At 68.3% G+C, this 17,131-nt stretch overlaps 2 protein-coding genes across 2 annotated transcripts; both read right to left on the bottom strand.

Annotated features, from left to right (window-relative positions):
* Positions 1 to 1,750: 1,750 nt before the first annotated feature.
* RBM23 (RNA binding motif protein 23) lies at positions 1,751 to 7,532 on the bottom strand. Its single transcript, XM_065414555.1, has 14 exons — positions 7,458 to 7,532; positions 7,286 to 7,366; positions 7,072 to 7,119; positions 6,945 to 6,994; positions 6,603 to 6,647; positions 6,138 to 6,293; positions 5,654 to 5,707; positions 5,301 to 5,418; positions 4,768 to 4,920; positions 4,088 to 4,225; positions 3,896 to 3,961; positions 2,757 to 2,949; positions 2,208 to 2,306; positions 1,751 to 1,839 (listed from the first exon to the last, which is right to left on the bottom strand). The coding sequence occupies exons 1-14, from the start codon at positions 7,491 to 7,493 to the stop codon at positions 1,751 to 1,753; spliced, it is 1,326 nt and encodes a 441-aa protein (XP_065270627.1). The 5' UTR covers positions 7,494 to 7,532.
* A 1,566-nt stretch (positions 7,533 to 9,098) lies between these two features.
* PRMT5 (protein arginine methyltransferase 5) lies at positions 9,099 to 17,012 on the bottom strand. Its single transcript, XM_065414552.1, has 17 exons — positions 16,945 to 17,012; positions 16,501 to 16,619; positions 16,151 to 16,236; positions 15,820 to 15,954; positions 15,632 to 15,744; positions 15,380 to 15,429; positions 15,121 to 15,284; positions 14,559 to 14,720; positions 12,860 to 12,937; positions 12,542 to 12,600; positions 12,209 to 12,331; positions 10,773 to 10,948; positions 10,508 to 10,617; positions 10,235 to 10,328; positions 9,879 to 9,995; positions 9,581 to 9,645; positions 9,099 to 9,414 (listed from the first exon to the last, which is right to left on the bottom strand). Exons 2-17 carry the CDS (start codon positions 16,601 to 16,603, stop codon positions 9,262 to 9,264), a joined length of 1,788 nt encoding a protein of 595 aa, XP_065270624.1. The 5' UTR covers positions 16,604 to 16,619; positions 16,945 to 17,012; the 3' UTR covers positions 9,099 to 9,261.
* Positions 17,013 to 17,131: the final 119 nt, after the last annotated feature.

Raw genomic sequence — 17,131 nt, 5'->3', positions numbered from 1 at the left:
CCCTCCTAGCCCAGCCGGTGCCCCTCACTCCCGACCCACAGCCCCCTCCTAGCCCAGCCTCCCCCCCGCCAGCTCTACCGGTGCCCCTCACTCCCGACCCGCAGCCCCCTCCTAGCCCAGCCGGTGCCCCTCGCTCCCGACCCGCAGCCCCCTCCTAGCCCAGCCATGCCCCCACCCTGCCCCTCACTCCCGACCCGCAGCCCCCTCCTAGCCCAGCCTCCCCCCCCCCAGCTCTACCGGTGCCCCTCACTCCCGACCCGCAGCCCCCTCCTAGCCCAGCCGGTGCCCCTCACTCCCGACCCACAGCCCCCTCCTAGCCCAGCCTCCCCCCCGCCAGCTCTACCGGTGCCCCTCACTCCCGACCCGCAGCCCCCTCCTAGCCCAGCCGGTGCCCCTCGCTCCCGACCCGCAGCCCCCTCCTAGCCCAGCCATGCCCCCACCCTGCCCCTCACTCCCGACCCGCAGCCCCCTCCTAGCCCAGCCTCCCCCCCCCCAGCTCTACCGGTGCCCCTCACTCCCGACCTGCAGCCCCCTCCTCGCCCAGCCTCCCCCCCCCCAGCTCTACCGGTGCCCCTCACTCCCGACCCGCAGCCCCCTCCTAGCCCAGCCGGTGCCCCTCACTCCCGACCCACAGCCCCCTCCTAGCCCAGCCTCCCCCCCGCCAGCTCTACCGGTGCCCCTCACTCCCGACCCGCAGCCCCCTCCTAGCCCAGCCGGTGCCCCTCGCTCCCGACCCGCAGCCCCCTCCTAGCCCAGCCATGCCCCCACCCTGCCCCTCACTCCCGACCCGCAGCCCCCTCCTAGCCCAGCCTCCCCCCCCCCAGCTCTACCGGTGCCCCTCACTCCCGACCTGCAGCCCCCTCCTCGCCCAGCCTCCCCCCCCCCAGCTCTACCGGTGCCCCTCACTCCCGACCCGCAGCCCCCTCCTAGCCCAGCCTCCCCCCCCCCCCCCCCTCTGCCGGTGCCCCTCACTCCCGACCTGCAGCCCCCTCCTAGCCCAGCCGGTGCCCCTCACTCCCGACCCGCAGCCCCCTCCTAGCCCAGCCATGCCCCCCCCTGCCCCTCAGTTCCGACCCGCAGCCCCGCCCCACCCCATCACAAACTCCTGATGCATTTTTTTCGTGATAATTTTTTTTTAATTTGTTTCCATAAAGAAAATAAAAGAAAAAGAAAAGAAAAAAAAAAACAATTTGTGGGGGGGAGGGGCTGGGCAGGGCCAGGTGCCCCCGTAGAGCCCCCCTCCCCGAGATGGGCCTCTGTGAGGTCAGGGCAAGGTCCTGTAGTGGGGGGGGGGTTGTTGCTCGTGCCCCCCCCAGCTCCATTTCTGCCCCTGGAGCTCTGACTCAGTGGGGGGCCCTGGCAGCCCAGCTCCCGCGTCCATGGGGAGGGGGGGTCGCTACCTGCAGACCAAGGAGGGGGAATGTTAGAGGGAAAAGGACCAAGCCCCACCCCTCAGTCCTGAGCCCTGCCCCTTCAAGCCCCGCCCCCACTCTGAGCCCCACCCCCAGTGCCAACCGGCCAGACCCCCCCCAGGCCCCGCCCAGCCAGCCCTGCCCCCACTCTGAGCCCCACCCCAATGCCAACCTGCCAGCCCCTCCAGGCCACACCCCACCCTGCCCCGTCCCACTCTGAGCCCCCCCCAGTACCAACCTGCCAGCCCCCCGCAACCCAGGCCCCATCCCTGCCCCCACTCTGAGCCCCACCCCAGTGCCAACTGGCCAGGCCCCACCCCTGCCCAGCCAGCCCTGACTCACATGCCCGGGGAGGAGAAGAGCCCCGAGAGCTGGAGGCACTGGGACGCCAGCGTCTGCGAAGCCAGGTTCAGCGCCGGGCTCAGGGCTGGAGGGGGGGGCAGAGTCGGTCAGAGGGGCCCGCATGGAGCCCCGGCCCCAGACCCCCCCGGCCCCGTTCCCCGCCAGGCGGCCTGCAGGAGACTCCATGTGACTGGTGCCGAGCTGAGGGGGCTCTGGGAGAGTGCAGGGGACACGCACAACCAACAGTGACCCCCCGGAACCCCCGAGCGCTCGGCGCCGAGCAGCCGAATCCTGGGGAGCTGGGCCAGGCTGGGACCCCCTCGGTGGCAGGTGGGGAGTGACGGGCCAGCCAGGAGCTGGGGCTGCTGAGGGCGCCCGGTCCCTGTCCTCCCGCCTGTGGAGAGACGGGGGACGTCCCACCCCCGTCCCAGAGCCCCCCCAGCTCCCCATTACCTGTCAGGGCGGCAGGGTTCAGGGCGCTCAGCGGGATGGCGCCGTTCAGCTGCAAGGCGGCCTGAGCCGCAGCAGCAGCCGGCAGCTGGATCCCAGAGCCTGGGGGGGGCAAAGGGGGGGTCGTCAGGGGGGACGGATGTGCACCCCCAAGACCCTGCACACCCCTCTGCCCGCCTGGGTTCAGGGCACACGGGGCCACTCCCCGCCTTTGGCCAGGAGCCCCCCACCAGGGTCAGGAATCCACCCCCTGCCCAGGCCAGGAACCCCCGCACCACCACCACCAGCCACAGCCCCCCCCCAGGCCAGGAACCCCCCCCCCAACCAGCCACAGCCACAGCCCCCCCAGGCCAGGAACCTCCCCCCCCCAACCAGCCACAGCCCCCCCCAGGCCAGGAACCTCCCCCCAACCAGCCACAGTCCCCCCAGGCCAGGAACCTCCCCCCCAACCAGCCACAGTCCCCCCAGGCCAGGAACCTCCCCCCCCCAACCAGCCACAGTCCCCCCAGGCCAGGAACTCCCCCCCCCCCCACCACCAGCCACAGCCCCCACCTTCGGCCAGCTTTGCCAGCAGCTGCAGCCCCCCGCCGGCGCCAGGCTCGGGCTCCTCGGGGCCCTCGGGGAAGGAGATGTCCGTGGTGCCGTCCAGCCGCTCGGTGACGTGCCCCAGACGCATGGGGCGCCCGGCTAGCTCGAACCCATTCAGCTGCTCCAGCGCCCGGCGGGCACACTCCGCCTCCGCGAACTGGGGGGGCAAGGCCAGGGGGGGGGTGAAGCCGGCCTGTCTGCGGGCTACAGCGGGGGGGGGGGGGGGGCAGGGGCTGGCCTGGCTGGGGGGTAGGGGGGCCAGGGCCGGCCCAGCAGGGGGAGATAGGGGGGGCAGCGCTGGCCCAGCAGGGGGAGGGAGGGCTGGGGGCGGGGGGCAGGGCCGGTCCAGCAGGGGGAGGGAGGGCGGGCTCGGGGGGGGGGGGGCAGCGCTGGCCCAGCAGGGGGAGGGGGCTCGGGGGGGGGGGCAGCGCTGGCCCAGCAGGGGGAGGGGGCTCGGGGGGGGGGGCAGCGCTGGCCCAGGAGGGGGAGGGAGGGGCAGGGCCATTCCAGCAGGGGAAGGGGGCTCGGGGGGGGGGGGGCAGTGCTGGTCCAGCAGGGGGAGGGGGCTCGGGGGGGGGGGGGCTGGCGGCGGGGGGCAGGGCCAGTCCAGCAGGGGAAGGGAGGGCTCGGGGGGGGGACACCAGGGCCGGCCCAGCAGGGGGACGGAGGGCTCGGGGGGGTGGGGGTGGGTGGCAGCGCTGGCCCAGCAGAGGGACGGAGGGCTCGGGGGGGGGGATGGTGGCAGCGCTGGCCCAGCAGGGGAAGGGGGCTCGGGGCAGGGGGGCAGGGCCGGTCCAGCAGGGGAAGGGGGCTCGGGGCAGGGCCGGTCCAGCAGGGGAAGGGGGCTCGGGGCAGCGCTGGCCCAGCAGGGGGAGGGGGCTCGGGGGGGGGGCAGCGCTGGCCCAGCAGGGGGAGGGGGCTCGGGGGGGGGGCAGCGCTGGCCCAGCAGGGGGAGGAGGGCTGGGGGAGCCAGGGCCAGCCCAGCAGGTGTGCTGGGGAGGAGCCATCAAAATGGAAAAAGGGGGGCCGGGTGCTTCAGGGGAGCCAGGGCTGGGCTGGGTGTTGGCGACGCGGGGGGGCCAGGGGGGCGGGGTCCCACTCACCGTCAGGAACCCGTAGCCCTTGGACTGGCCGGTGTCCGGGTCCCTCATCAGCACGATGCTGTCAATCTGCACGAGAGTGGGGCAAAGAGGTCAGAGCCGGGGTTGAGTGAGACAGGGCCCCGCCCCCACCCCCAGGCCCCTCCCCGCCATGGGGATCCATGCCCCCACCCCCGGGCCCCTCCCTGCCCCCACCTTGCCAAAGGGTTCGAAGATCCCGCGCAGCATCTCCTTGGTGATGTTGCAGTGCAGGGAGCCCACGTAGAGCCGCATGGGCCCCCCGCTGCCCTTCTGCAGGGCGCTGGCCATGGCCGCCAGCCGGTTCTTCTCTGCCTGCGGGTGAGGGGCGGGTGAGCCGGGGTCCGACGCCCAGCCCCCCAACCGTCCCCCTCCCCCGCGGCTGGCCCCCTTCCCCAGACACCCCCTGGACGGCCCCTCCCTCCCCCCCAGCCAGCTCCCGCCCCCAGACACCCCCCGGCCGGGCCCCTCCCCCTCAGCTGGCTCCAGCTCCCAAACGCCCCCTGGCTGGCCCCATGCCCCCAGCTGGCCTGCACCCCAGACACCCCCCAGCCGGCCCCCTCCCCCGCCCAGGTCCCGACCCCAACGCCACTGGCCGGCCCCCTCCCACTCCCAATGCTGCCCACCGGCCCCCTCCCCTGCCATGCCCTGTCCCCCAGCCAGCTCCCTGCTCCCCAGCCATCTTCCCATCGTCCCCCCGCTCCCCAGCCAGCCCCTGGTTGCCCTCCCACCCCCCAGGACACCTCCTAGTCCCCTGACACCCCTGCCCCCCAGCCAGCCTCTGATCATCCCCCCGCCCCACAGCAACCCCCCCGGACACTGCCAGCTGGCCCCCGGTCACCCCACGGCCGGCGCACCTGGGAGGCCTGGACGATGATGGGCACGCCCAGTAGGCGCTGCCCCGTCAGCCCGATGGCCAGCGGCACCGACTGGATCTCACAGAACTCCACGTAGGCAATGCCCTTGGAGCGCCGCGAGTTCCGGTCCGAGATGATCCGCACGTCCCGCACCTGGGGGGGGGGGGGGGGGGGAAGAGATGGCCGTGGGGCGGGGCCCAGCACAGGGCGGGGTTAGAGATGGCAGAGGGCGGGGCCCCGGATTCCAGATGGCAGGAAGAGCGGGGCCAGGTTAGAGATTGCAGGAGGGTGGGGCCTATGCACAGTGGGCGGGGCTTCAGAAATGAGCAGGGGGGCAGAGCCAGATTACTCTGGCAAGACAGACCTCAGGTCGCTAATTTTGGTTGGATGTATTCCCGGAGGTTTCATCACTGACAACGCTAATTAACGATTACTATTTAATTCCTCAAGACTCAAGGCCAATCCTGGAGAGTTGGCAACCCTCGACCTCCTGGGGGCAGGGGCGAGGCAGTGGGCGGGGCCTGGGGCGGTACCTTGCCGACAGCGGAGAAGAAGTCCTCGAGGTCGCGGGGGCGGATGCGGGCGGCCAGCTGCATGCAGAACACGGTGCGAGCGTCCCGCTCCTCGGGGCTCAGGCTGCCCAGCGCCTCCCTGCGGGACAAGGTGTCAGGGGGGCTGGGCCAGGGCCCCCAACTCTTCCCCCCGCTGCACTCCCCCAGCCAGAACCCGCCCAGCTCCACTCCCCCCCAGGCCAGACCCCCCCACCCAGATCCATCAGTTCCGCCCTCCCCCGGACTATCAGACCCCAGGACAGACCCCCGCCAACACCACTCCCCCAGCCCCCATCTCCGCTCCATGCCCGGCTCCCGGCACGGGCGTCACTCACCGCACGGGGCTTTTCTCCCGGTACAGGGGGCTCTTACTGTGTCCAAACCGGCGCCTGGGGGGCAGACACCAGGTCAGAGCCGGAGCAGGGGCCGGGTTCCCCGGAGGGCTGCAATGGGAAAGGGAGGGAAGGGGCTGGGGTCCCTTGGAGTAGGGGAGAGCAGGGGTTGTTGGGAGGGCAGAGCCTAGCTGTGGAGCTCATTCCCACGCCCGGGGATAGGCCTGGCCAGGGCTTTCCTTACCTGGGGGCGGAGCCTCACTCTCCCAGGGGTGGGGCTTAGCCAGGGGACGGAGGTTGGCTGAGGAGGTCCTCACTCACCTGGGGGCGGAGCCTCATTCTCCCAAAGCCGGGGCTTGGCTAGGAGCAGGGTGCCACTCACCCAGGGGGCAGGGCCTGCCCAGGGGCGGGGTCTCACTCACCCAGGGGGCGGGGGTCTCACTCACCCAGGGGGCGGGGCCTGTCCAGGGGCAGGGGGCTCACTCACCCAGGGGGCGGAGGACTGCGGTACCGCGCTCTCTCCTCGCGCCGGCGCTCCCGGCTCCGGGAACGGCTCCCCCGCCGGCGCTCCCGGCTCCGGCTCCTGTGGCGGCTCCGGCGCTCCCGGCTCCGGCTGCTGCGCCGCCGCCGCTCCTGATCCCGGCTAGAGAGAGAGAGAGAGAGCGCAAGCGCGTCAGAGACCCCGCCGGCCAATCAGATCCCGTCCCCCACCAATCACACCCTCTCTTGGCCTCCCCCAGCCAATCATAGCCACCCTCACCCACTCCCCCACCCTGTGCCACACCCCACTCCCCCACCCTGTGCCGTTCCAGCCAATCACAACATCCCTGGGCAACCCCTAGCTGATCACAGCTCCCCTCACACACCCTGCGCCCCCCCAGCCAATCACAGCTCCCCTCACACACTCCCACAGCCTCCCCGTACCCCCAGGCACCAAGCCCCTCGCCCCTACCTGTGTCTGTGCTCCCGGCTCCGACTCCTCTTTTTCCTGCTGCTACTGGGGGGAGGAGGTGGAAAGACACTGTTACCATGGGGCAGCCCCCCACTGCCCCCCACATTGCCAGGGGAGACACTTACTGGGGGGCAGCCCCCCACCCCCCCACTCCCGGGGGAGCCACTGTTACCGGGGGGCAGCTCCCCACCCCCCACTGCAGGGGGGAGACACGTTACCATGGGGCAGCCGCCCGCCCCTCCCAATGCCGGGGGAAGACACCGTTACCGTGGGGCAGCCGCCCGCCCCTCCCACTGCCGGAGGGAGACACTGTTACTGTGGGGCACTCCCCACCCCTCTCACCTGCCGCTGGCACTCTCCTTCTTCACCTCCTTGCTCTGCTCCTCTGGGGGCTGCGGGGGGGAGCATGGAGAGGTGAGTACGGGACGTGCCCCCCCCCCCATTCCCTCCCAGGACCCCTATACGTTACCTGGGCTGCTGGGGCTTCAGCCGGCGCCTTCGAGGGTCCTGCCTGGGCCTGGAGGGAACAAAGCCACGCCTCAGCAGGGGAGGGGGCAGCCCCCATCGGCCCCCCTGCTCCCCACCTGCCACCAAGGGCCCCCCTCCAGCCTCCACCACTCCAGGGATGCTGGGGAAACTGAGGCACGCCCCCCCCCCCCCCCGCAAGGACCCTTATCCCTCACCTCCTCCTTCTTGTAGGGCGCCTCCAGCATGGCTTCGATGACAATGTCGAAGTCATCGGGCGTCATGGCGTCGGCCGGGCTCTGCAGGAGAGGAGGGGGAGGGTGTTAGCCCCAGGCTGGCCCCTTGGGGCCCCACCCAGGGCGCCGCAGCTGAGGGGAGTGGGGTACTCACGGGCTCCTGCAGCGGATTCGAGACCCCCGGCTCCATGGAGCGTGCCGGGGGGGCCCCACCCCCGAAGGGCAGGACAGGCTCCGGGCTCGAGTGCCTCTCAGACGCGTCCTGCGGAAAGATGGGGCGCAGTGAGCCAGGGAGCTGCGTGGGGGGCCATGACCGGCCTGCAAGCTGCTAGCTATGCCCCCAGTTGTTCTAGCCTGCACGCTCCAGACCCATCCCCCCCAATGTCAGGCCGGGGTCCCAGATGTTCTTGACCCATGGCCCAGACGTTGCTGCCGCACTGCTAGTCTGGAGCACTTTGCAAGGTGCCCCCAGGCCCCCCCAAGCACCATGTATTGAGCCTGGCTCCAGAAAAGCCCGTTCCAGAGCAGGCTGTCAGTCCCAGGCCGGGGGCTCCTTCCCGGCACCCACCCTGCTCTAGCCAAACATTCCCAAGGCCGGGGACCGCCTTGGGAGGTGCAGCCAGGCCTGTTCTAGAGCACCCCATCTACAGCATCCCCCCCATGCTACCCTGGGCCAGGGTACCAGGCCTGCCTGGAACAAATCTGCTCTAGATCCCCAGGGAGCCAGGCCTACTCTAGACCCTTCCCAATACCAGACCGGTTGTAGAAACCCAGGACCCGGGATGCTGACGTGCGCAGGGCGCCCCCTGCATCTGGCCAAGGGTCTAGTAAGGCCCCAAGTCCCAGTCCCCTTTGAGGGACCTCCGTTCTAGAACCCCTCGTCTAGGCCCCGCCTCCACATTCTAGACCTCGATGCCACCCCACCCCAATGTTCTATGCCTGCGGCAAGCCCCGCCCCCAGCGTTCTAAGCCCCCTTGCAAGCCCCGCCCAGCACCGTCCCCAGCGTTCTAAGCCTCGCACGAACCCCTCCCCCACCACTCACCAGCGTTCTAGAACCCCGCGCTCGCGCTCACCCACCCCACGGGCCACTGACGTCATCTCCCTCATCTCCACCGAGGTGCCCCCCGATGCCGTGACGTCACCCTCCCCCGCTCTCACCCTCCCCCGAGGCGGCGCCGGCTCCTCGGGCTCCGGGTCTCCGCGGCCGGACGCGGCGCTAAGATGGCGGAGGCCGCGGCTGCCTCCAGAACCTTCCCCTCCCCCCGAAACTCCGTGCGCAGGCGCGGGCGGGGCGGCAGCACGACGCTCATTGGGTGAGGGCGGCGCCGCTGATTGGCCGCGGTCGGCCTAGAGGACGCAACTTGCAACAGCGCCGTTGCTGATTGGACAATTTCCCAGAAGGGTGGCTCTGATTGGCGCAGAGTGTGTAGGGGCGGGATATTTTTCCTCAGCTTCAGCGATGATTGGCCGAGATCGTGAAAAGGGCGGGCCTTTGCTCGCAGCAGCCTCGCCCTTTGGCCCGAAGCGGGAGGGGCGCGCCCCTGTCCCCACCGCCGAAGGGTGATTGGTAGGCGACGGCGGGACTTTGCCGACAGCGCCAACCCTGATTGGCTAAATATGAGGAAGAGGCTGTGTCCTGGCTCACAACAGCAATAGTGATTGGCCCAGAACGAAGAGGGGCGGGACAGCAGGCTCAACAACCTATCACCGCTCGCACGGCTGCACTCAGGGAGCCTGTTGCCATGACAACATGAGGGCGCGCCCCCCCCCCCGTCAGACACACGCACACACGGGCCGGGACAGAAAGCTTTATTGAAACGCACGGACCGGGGACAAAGGGGAGAGGGAGCGCCGCGTGGGGCAGGGTCTCGGCCCAGGCTCCCCCCGGTGACGTTGCGCACGCCCAGAGGCCGAGACGGAAGAGCGGGGGGCGGGGTCTCAGTGACGTGGCGACCGCTCACAGGCCGATGGTGGAGGAGCGGCCGCTCGGGTTGTGCAGGGCAGAGCAGCCGGGCGCCGTCACCGCCCACTCGTACCACACCTTGCGCGGGCCCGCGCAGCGCCAGAAGGCCACGCGCACGCGCTCGCCCGCGCGCACCGCCAGCGGCTGCTGTGGGAAGAGAGGGAGCGTCAGCGCCGCGGGGACGCGCCCAGCGCCCCGCCCCCCGTGCCAAGCCCCGCCCCGCCCGCGGTTTCGCGCCCAGCGCCCCGCCCCTTCCAAGCCCCGCCCCTCAGGGACCCGCCCCCAGACTCCCCCCCATGGGGCGGGCACTCACCTTGATGGGGAAGAAGATGGGGAACCAGGAGAACATGCCGGGGGAGTGCGTCTCTGGCCGGATACCTGGGGGGGAGGGGGTATGAGATGGGGGAGGGACCCCCGGCCTGGGGGACCCCCCCAGATTTGCCCCCACCACCAGGGGAACCCCCTCGCCCCTCCCTTCTCGCCCCCGCTCCCCCCCCCCGAACCTCTGCCATCTCCCTCCCTCCTGGCCAGGAGAACCTCCACCCCCTTTCTGTCCCACGCACCCTGCCCCTGCCCCCACCCCGATTCCAAGGCCCCGGCCCCGCCCTCACTGAGCGTGACGTCGCCGTAGAGCGTGGTCTCGAAGTAGCCGGCGAAGCCGTGCAGCACCGTGTTCACCTCCACCGCGAACTCCAGCTGCCGGTACTGGCTCTTGTCCCGGTCCGGGTCTGCCCAACGGGGGGAGGTTAGGGGACAACTTGCTCACAGGGGTGTGGGCCGCTCAGGCCCCACCCCCTCCCTATCCCACAGGGGTGTGGTTAGCTCAAGCCCCACCCTCTCCCTGTCCCACAGGGGTGTGGTTAGCTCAAGCCCCACCCCCTCCCTGTCCCACAGGGGTGTGGTTAGCTCAGGCCCCACCGCCACCCAGAGGGGTGTGGTCAGCTCAGGCCCCGCCCCAGCCCCCTACCTGGGTGCGGGTGGTGGAAGGTGAAGCAGGGCTGGGGCGGCGCCAGCTGGTGGAAGTTGTGGAGCCGCACGACGTAGGGCATCTCGAACTGCGCCTGGGGAGGGGGGAGAGAGACCTGGTCAGAGCACGACACCCAACCCCCGCTGCACAACACGCGGGCGACCCCTGACCGGCACACAGAGCTGGGGGGGGGTTCAGACAGGCTGGCCCTGTGCTGGGGGGAATGGGGGACTGTGGGTGCAGGGGCAGGGAGCAGGCGCTGGGGGGGCTCACCTCAGGGTGCCGGTCCTTCTCGCGACAGGCCCGCACCTCGTTGTACAGCTTGGAGGAGGAGATGGGTGCCAGGAAGGACGTGTAGGTGCTGGGGATGCTCACGCCGCCCGCTAGAGGATGGGGGAGGGGTGGGTCAGACATCATGGCAACAAGCACCCCACACAAAAACTGCCTCTCCCCCACAACTCCCCACGAGCTCCTCCTCCTGCCTCCAACCGCTCCCCCTGCCCGACCCACAGCTCCCCCTACCCCAGAGCCCACTCACCCCTCAGGCAGTGCTGCGCCCCATCCAGGCACTCGGGGGACAGCTCGTTGTCGGCAAAGGAGCCCAGCAGCTCTGACACCAGGAGATCGGCCTGCTCAGGTGCCGACCACTCCCGCATGTCGGACGAGACCACGGTCACCTGCGAGCCCCACTCCTCGTACTGCCAGCTCTCCAGTCTGCGGGAAGTGTGGGATTAACTTGGGGAACTGCCTGCCCCTGGAATCCCACCCCCCCGTTTTCACAGTGCCAGCTCTCCATTCTGGGGGGGGTGCAGGGTTAACCCGGGGAACTGCCCGCCACTGGATCCCCCCTTCGTACTGCCCGCGCTCCAGTCTGCGGGGTCAACCCGGGGGACTGCCCACTACTGGCTGTTTCCCTCCCCTCCCCCCCACCCACTGCGTACTGCCCGTGCTCCAGTCTGCGGGGAGTGAAGGGTTGTAGATAAATAGCTGCATTAAGCACCTTAGCATAACGGTGAATCATTTCATACGACTTTGTATTGGGTCTATCCACGTGTGACCTGTTTTCATGCCAGTTTGTGTCAAGTCCTTTGATATGGGAACTTTGTATCAAATCCTTATATAGAAACTTTGTATTGAGCCTTGGTATAATGTTATCGCCTCTAAAGATAGTTAAGGTAGAAGTGTCTTTTTGCTAGGAGTAGACTAAGATCTCCCCGGACCCCCAGCCCTGGCAATCAATTGCCCTGTTGAATGAACAAGGTGTGAATGGGGAAGGCATGGAAGGCAGCACCTCCAGACAGCTGCAACAGTTGGATAGGGGATGGAATCCAGACCCAAGAACAATACAAGTTGTCCAGTGGGCTCACTGAAGAAGAGCAGACATATTGACGGCCTTGGGGGTTAGAAGCAAGCACCTGCTTTTGGGAACACCCTCTTTGCAGCGTTGGGACAACACCCAGAGGGAAGCAGCACAAAGGACCAACAGACACAGACACAGACTTTGCATCTGGTACAGATTTGCATGAGAGGGAAGCTGCTATAAATGTGAGGTGTCTTGCAGAGGGCCCTGGGTCTCGTCTTGTCAACATGGGAGCATCAATCCGGATCAGCTCCCACCCCCCCGCCCCCCATCTAACTCACCTGGCCAGTGCAGTTAAGGGGAGCAACTAGTTGGTAACAGCAAGACGGAGTGTGCGTGTGTGTGAGTGTAATATATATCATATGCACATGATACTGTGTTGATTGATACATGTATTACCAATAAATGTGTCGCTTTGCCTTATTCCCCCTGAAAAGACCCTGTGCAGTACTTTAAGTACAATAGGGTTAACCCAGGGAACTGCCCGCCACTGTATCCCCCCCATGCCTACTGCCAGTTCTCAGGGGAGGAGGGATGGATACACACACAGACAATGGGCCAAGGTCTCGGGGGGGGGGGGGGTTATAGGGCAGGGCTGGCGCGGGGGCACTCACGTCACCACAGCATTGGGGTTCTTCTCCACGGCGTATATCTTCACTCGCCGGCTGGCCTGACGGGATGCCCGCAGCGTGGCATTGACCAGGGGGCCCCGGCCGGCCCCCAGCACCATCACCACCCTGGGAGGTAGAGAGAGAGGTCAGAGGGCAGCACACAGGGGGTGTCACGGAGGATGCCCCCCCCATCGGGGGCGGAAGGGTCAGAGCCACCTTCAGGGGGCATCACTGGGGCAGGTTGTCAGGGGTGCCATGTCCCATGGGGCAGCACCAGGTGGGAGGGGTATAACTGAGGGGCAAGGAGTTGCCATGGAGAGGCTGGGCATCACTCACTGCACATTTGTCTCCTTCTCCTCTTCGGGCACCCGATCCAGCAGGCACCTGTAGATCGCCTGGGGGGCGGGGGGAGAGGTCACTGGGGAGCCCTGCAGCCCACCTCAGACTCTGCCCCCACACCGCACTCCTACCCCCCAGCCACACCCCCAAATACACCCCAGCCCCCTTGCCCCACCATGCCTGAACCCTCACCTACCAGGCCTTTCTCCCATTACCCCTCGCCACAGGCCCCACCCCTTCCCACAGCCACTCCCCCTTCCCTCGGTCCTGCCCACCAAAGCCCCTCCCCCCAGTCACAGCCCGGCTCCCCCTCACCTGCTGGTACTGGGAGTATTTGATGGGGTCTTTCTCAAAGACCTCGTAGGTCTGGGACTCCAGGTTGTCCATCAGGGGCTGGGGGAGGGGGGGAGAGCAGCATGAGGAGGGCGGGGAGGAGGAAGACCCCCCCTCCCATTGCACTGCGGAGCGGGTGACATTCACTCTGAACCCTAATGATGGATGCCAAGCCCACCGAGGGAAGTGTTCACTCTGGGCCCTAATAATGAACCGTGACATGCGACGTTCACTTTGAACTCTGATGACGGATGCATCAAGCTTGCATAGTTATGGGGCGTTCCCTCAGAACCCCAACAACGGCCACCCAATAACCCACAGGCGTAACAATGACGGTAGGCGATACTGCATGAATGAAGCTGATGCTCTAGCAGAATTCACCCTGAGCCCTCATGACATTGTGGTGCGATGCTGCTCCCAAATCCTGACACGTTCCGATGTTAACTCTGAACCCTAACGATGACACACGAGAATGTCGGTCCTGTGCCCCAGTTATGCCGCTTTGATACGCCTGAGTCCTGGCCCCAGCAGGAGGCAGCATTCATCCTGAACCCTACCGATGACGGGCTAGAATACTGGAGCCTAGGATGCTGGCTATGATGCTAGCCCACTGGCACTGACCCTGGACCAAGCCATGTTAACCCTGGACCCTAACAATGGGGGGGGGGACAGGATGCTGGTCCAAGCTGTAACAATGCCAGTCGGCAATGTTAGCCCTGATCTTGGAAGAAGCCGTTTTGTGAGCCATGGGTCTTAGCCCCAGTCCTATGACGGCGTTCGCCCTGAGCCACGCCGATAACCCAGTGGCAGCCCCCGAACGATGCCGTGCTGTTCGCGCTGAGCCACGCCGATAACCCAGCGGCAGCCCCCGAACCATGCCGTGCTGTTCGCGCTGAGCCACGCCGATAACCCAGCGGCAGCCCCCGAACCATGCCGTGCTGTTCGCGCTGAGCCACGCCGATAACCCAGCGGCAGCCCCCGAACCATGCCGTGCTGTTCGCCCTGAGCCACGCCGATAACCCAGCGGCAGCCCCCGAACCATGCCGTGCTGTTCGCCCTGAGCCACGCCGATAACCCAGCGGCAGCCCCCGAACGATGCCGTGCTGTTCGCCCTGAGCCACGCCGATAACCCAGCGGCAGCCCCCGAACCATGCCGTGCTGTTCGCGCTGAGCCACGCCGATAACCCAGCAGCAGCCCCCAAACCATGCCATGCTGTTCGCCCGGAGCCACGCCGATAACCCAGCGGCAGCCCCCGAACCATGCCGTGCTGTTCGTGCTGAGCCACGCCGATAACCCAGCGGCAGCCCCTGAACGATGCCGTGCTGTTCGCGCTGAGCCACGCCGATAACCCAGCGGCAGCCCCCGAACCATGCCGTGCTGTTCGCCCTGAGCCACGCCGATAACCCAGCGGCAGCCCCGGAACCATGCCGTGCTGTTCGCCCTGAGCCACGCCGATAACCCAGCGGCAGCCCCCAAACCATGCCGTGCTGTTCGTGCTGAGCCACGCCGATAACCCAGCGGCAGCCCCCGAACGATGCCGTGCTGTTCGCGCTGAGCCACGCCGATAACCCAGCGGCAGCCCCCGAACCATACCGTGCTGTTCGCCCTGAGCCACGCCGATAACCCAGCGGCAGCCCCCGAACCATGCCGTGCTGTTCGCCCGGAAGCGCGGTCGCTCACCTGCAGGGGGGACTGCAGATAATCCTCGTAGCCCTTGGCGAAGAGCTCGTAGGCGGAGGGAGGGGGCCGGTTCTGGCTCAGGTACTCCAGGTACTGCAGGTAGGAGCAGAACTCCTTCTCGGGGTGGTGGTGAGCACCCCACACGATGAACTGCACCTCCAGCTGGGGGGCGGGGAAGGCATTAGACAGGGACAACCCCCCGCCCACAGCCTGACCCCCAGCACGGGGAAACGAGCCCCCGGGATACCACCCCCGCAAAGCGTAGAACCCCCACACTGCGGGGGGATGGAGAACGGGGGTCATACCCCTCCTCCACCCCAGTGCTGGGAGCTTCCCCACAGCAGTGTCCCCAGCTAGGAGGGGGCCTGGAAAGCTCGGTGGGTGCGGTAGGAGACAGGTGCATCTTGGGAAGGAGGGAGCAGGGCTCAGTGACAGAGCCAGGATCATGGAGGGTGGGGCTCTGGATGGTCAGAGCTTGGCCAGGGGATCTCAGTGGGTGGGGCTCAATGGGCGTGGCCAGAAGAGCTGGGTGGGCCAAGCCTGGGCAGGGGCGGGGCTCTACCTTGAGCAAGCGGAAGACCAGGCGCTGGTGCATCTTGGAGAGGACAGGAAACCCCTTCTTATTGGTCAGGAAGATGCTAGTGGGCAGGATGGCCGCTTTGATTGGCTCCCCCAGCCAGCGGTCGATGACATGATTGGAGGGCAGGTCTGGCCCCACCTCCAGAGCTGGTGGGGGCAGAAAACAGGGGTCAAGAAACCTGCCAGCCCCCTGCCCCAGTGCTGCGAACTTCCCTGCAGCAGTGCCCCCACCCCGAACTCACCCACTGCGATGCGCTTGTTGTAGTCACAGAGGGTCCGGAAATTGTGCCACCTGCAGACAAAGGGGGGGGGCAGTGAATAGGGGGACAAGATCCTGCCCTCCCCCAGCAGCCCCCAGTTCCCCTCTGAGCATTGCTCCCCTCCCGCCAGATCCCTAACCTCAGCCCCAACAGGACCCCTCCCGTCATCCCGTGTGCTTGCCCCAGCCGAGAGCCCTGCGCACTTCCCCCTGGCAGTGCCCCCCGGCCCCTCACCATATCCAGGTCTTCTCGTCCCCCGAGCCGTCCTCGGGCACCGGCACCGGCTCGTTCTCAATCAGGTCGTCCCGCAGATCCTCGGGGGCCAGCAGAGGGACCCGCATCCAGAACTGGGGGGGGGGGAAACGAGGGGTTAGTGGCGGACGCACCCCCTACCTGCCCACTCCACCCAGCCCTGCACTCACCATGGTGCTGTGGTGCCCGGTGTGGATGTGGGTGCTCAGCACCCGGGCCAGGTTGGGGTTCTCGCCCTGCATCAGGGGCAGCAGGAATGCGGGGAGCCCCAGGTACGCCCCAAAGTTCAGCTCCTGCAGCATTGCCTGGGGAGAGAGGAGACGGTGTACTCCCCACTCACTGCCCCAGAGTAACCCCCCCCATGGTCTATCCCACCCCCCCAAACTCACCACCCGATGTTATCCTCCCCCCACCATGACACTTCCTCCCCACCCCTCCACCAACCTCCACGGGGCTGTTATACCCCCCCCCACTGGGGCTGTCCCCCCTCCCCAGGCTCACCGCCTCCGAGTTCCTGCGGACCACCTCCACCTTGGCGTCAGGGCGAATCCAGGGGGAGAGCTTCCCCACGATCAGCGTGTTCCAGTCTGGGGGGGTGAGAGTGGGTGAGATCCACAGCGCAGGGGGCACAGAGAGCACAGGGACCCAGCAGGGTGGGAGGGACGGACATGGCACCAGGCAGCCCAGTGGGGGGGCGCTCTCCCTGGGCTGGGGGGCCCAGATGGTGCTTGGCAGCCCAGCGGGGGGCACAGACAAGGCAGGGGGCTCCAAGGCCAGGACTGCAGGGGGATCCCAGCAGGGGGCGCTGTCCTGGGGGCAGAGGGAGGCACAGCCGGCGCTGGGGGGCTCACCTCTCCCCGAGAGCAGCAGGTCGGAGCGGGTGTGGGGGCCGGGGCGGCCGCGGGCCGGCTGGTGGGTGAACTCCCGGCGGTAGCGCGGGTGGAAGACCGGCATGCACAGGAAATCGAACCTGCGGAGAGACGGGGGTTGGGGTGGAGGGCAAGGGCCTGGGAGCTTCGTCCAGTGGCGGGGGGTCCCCCTGGGTGCGATCCCGCCAAGCCCCACGCTGACCCGGGATGGGGGAGGGGTCGCAGTGGCGGGGGGGTCCCCAGGCCGCGGGGAGGGGCCGGGGGGTTCCAGACTTCAAGGGGGGGAGAGGAGGCCGGCCCCGGGGGGTCCCCATGCTGCGGGGGAGGGCGGGGGGGGGGGGCGGAGCCCGGGCAATTCCCCGCCACATGAGCGGGGCTCGGAGGGGGCGGGGCGATGGCCACGTGGGGCGGGTCACGTGGTCTCACCCCTGCCGGGCCACGGCCCCCAGCGTTTCCGCCACCTCCGGGACGCAACTCAGGTCCCGGCCGCTGGACACGCGGGGCCCCCCCGCTCCGCACGGGCCCGGAGCCGCCACCACCGCTGCCGCCGCCGCCATCGCTGCAAGACGCGCCTCCGTCCCGGCCGGCCAATCACAGCGCCGCGCCGGGCCCC

The sequence above is a fragment of the Emys orbicularis genome, chromosome 12 (assembly GCF_028017835.1).
Source record: "Emys orbicularis isolate rEmyOrb1 chromosome 12, rEmyOrb1.hap1, whole genome shotgun sequence".
Lineage (NCBI taxonomy): Eukaryota > Metazoa > Chordata > Testudines > Emydidae > Emys > Emys orbicularis.
The sequence above is the reverse complement of the archived record's forward strand: the minus strand, read 5'-3'. Positions and strand labels throughout refer to the sequence as shown.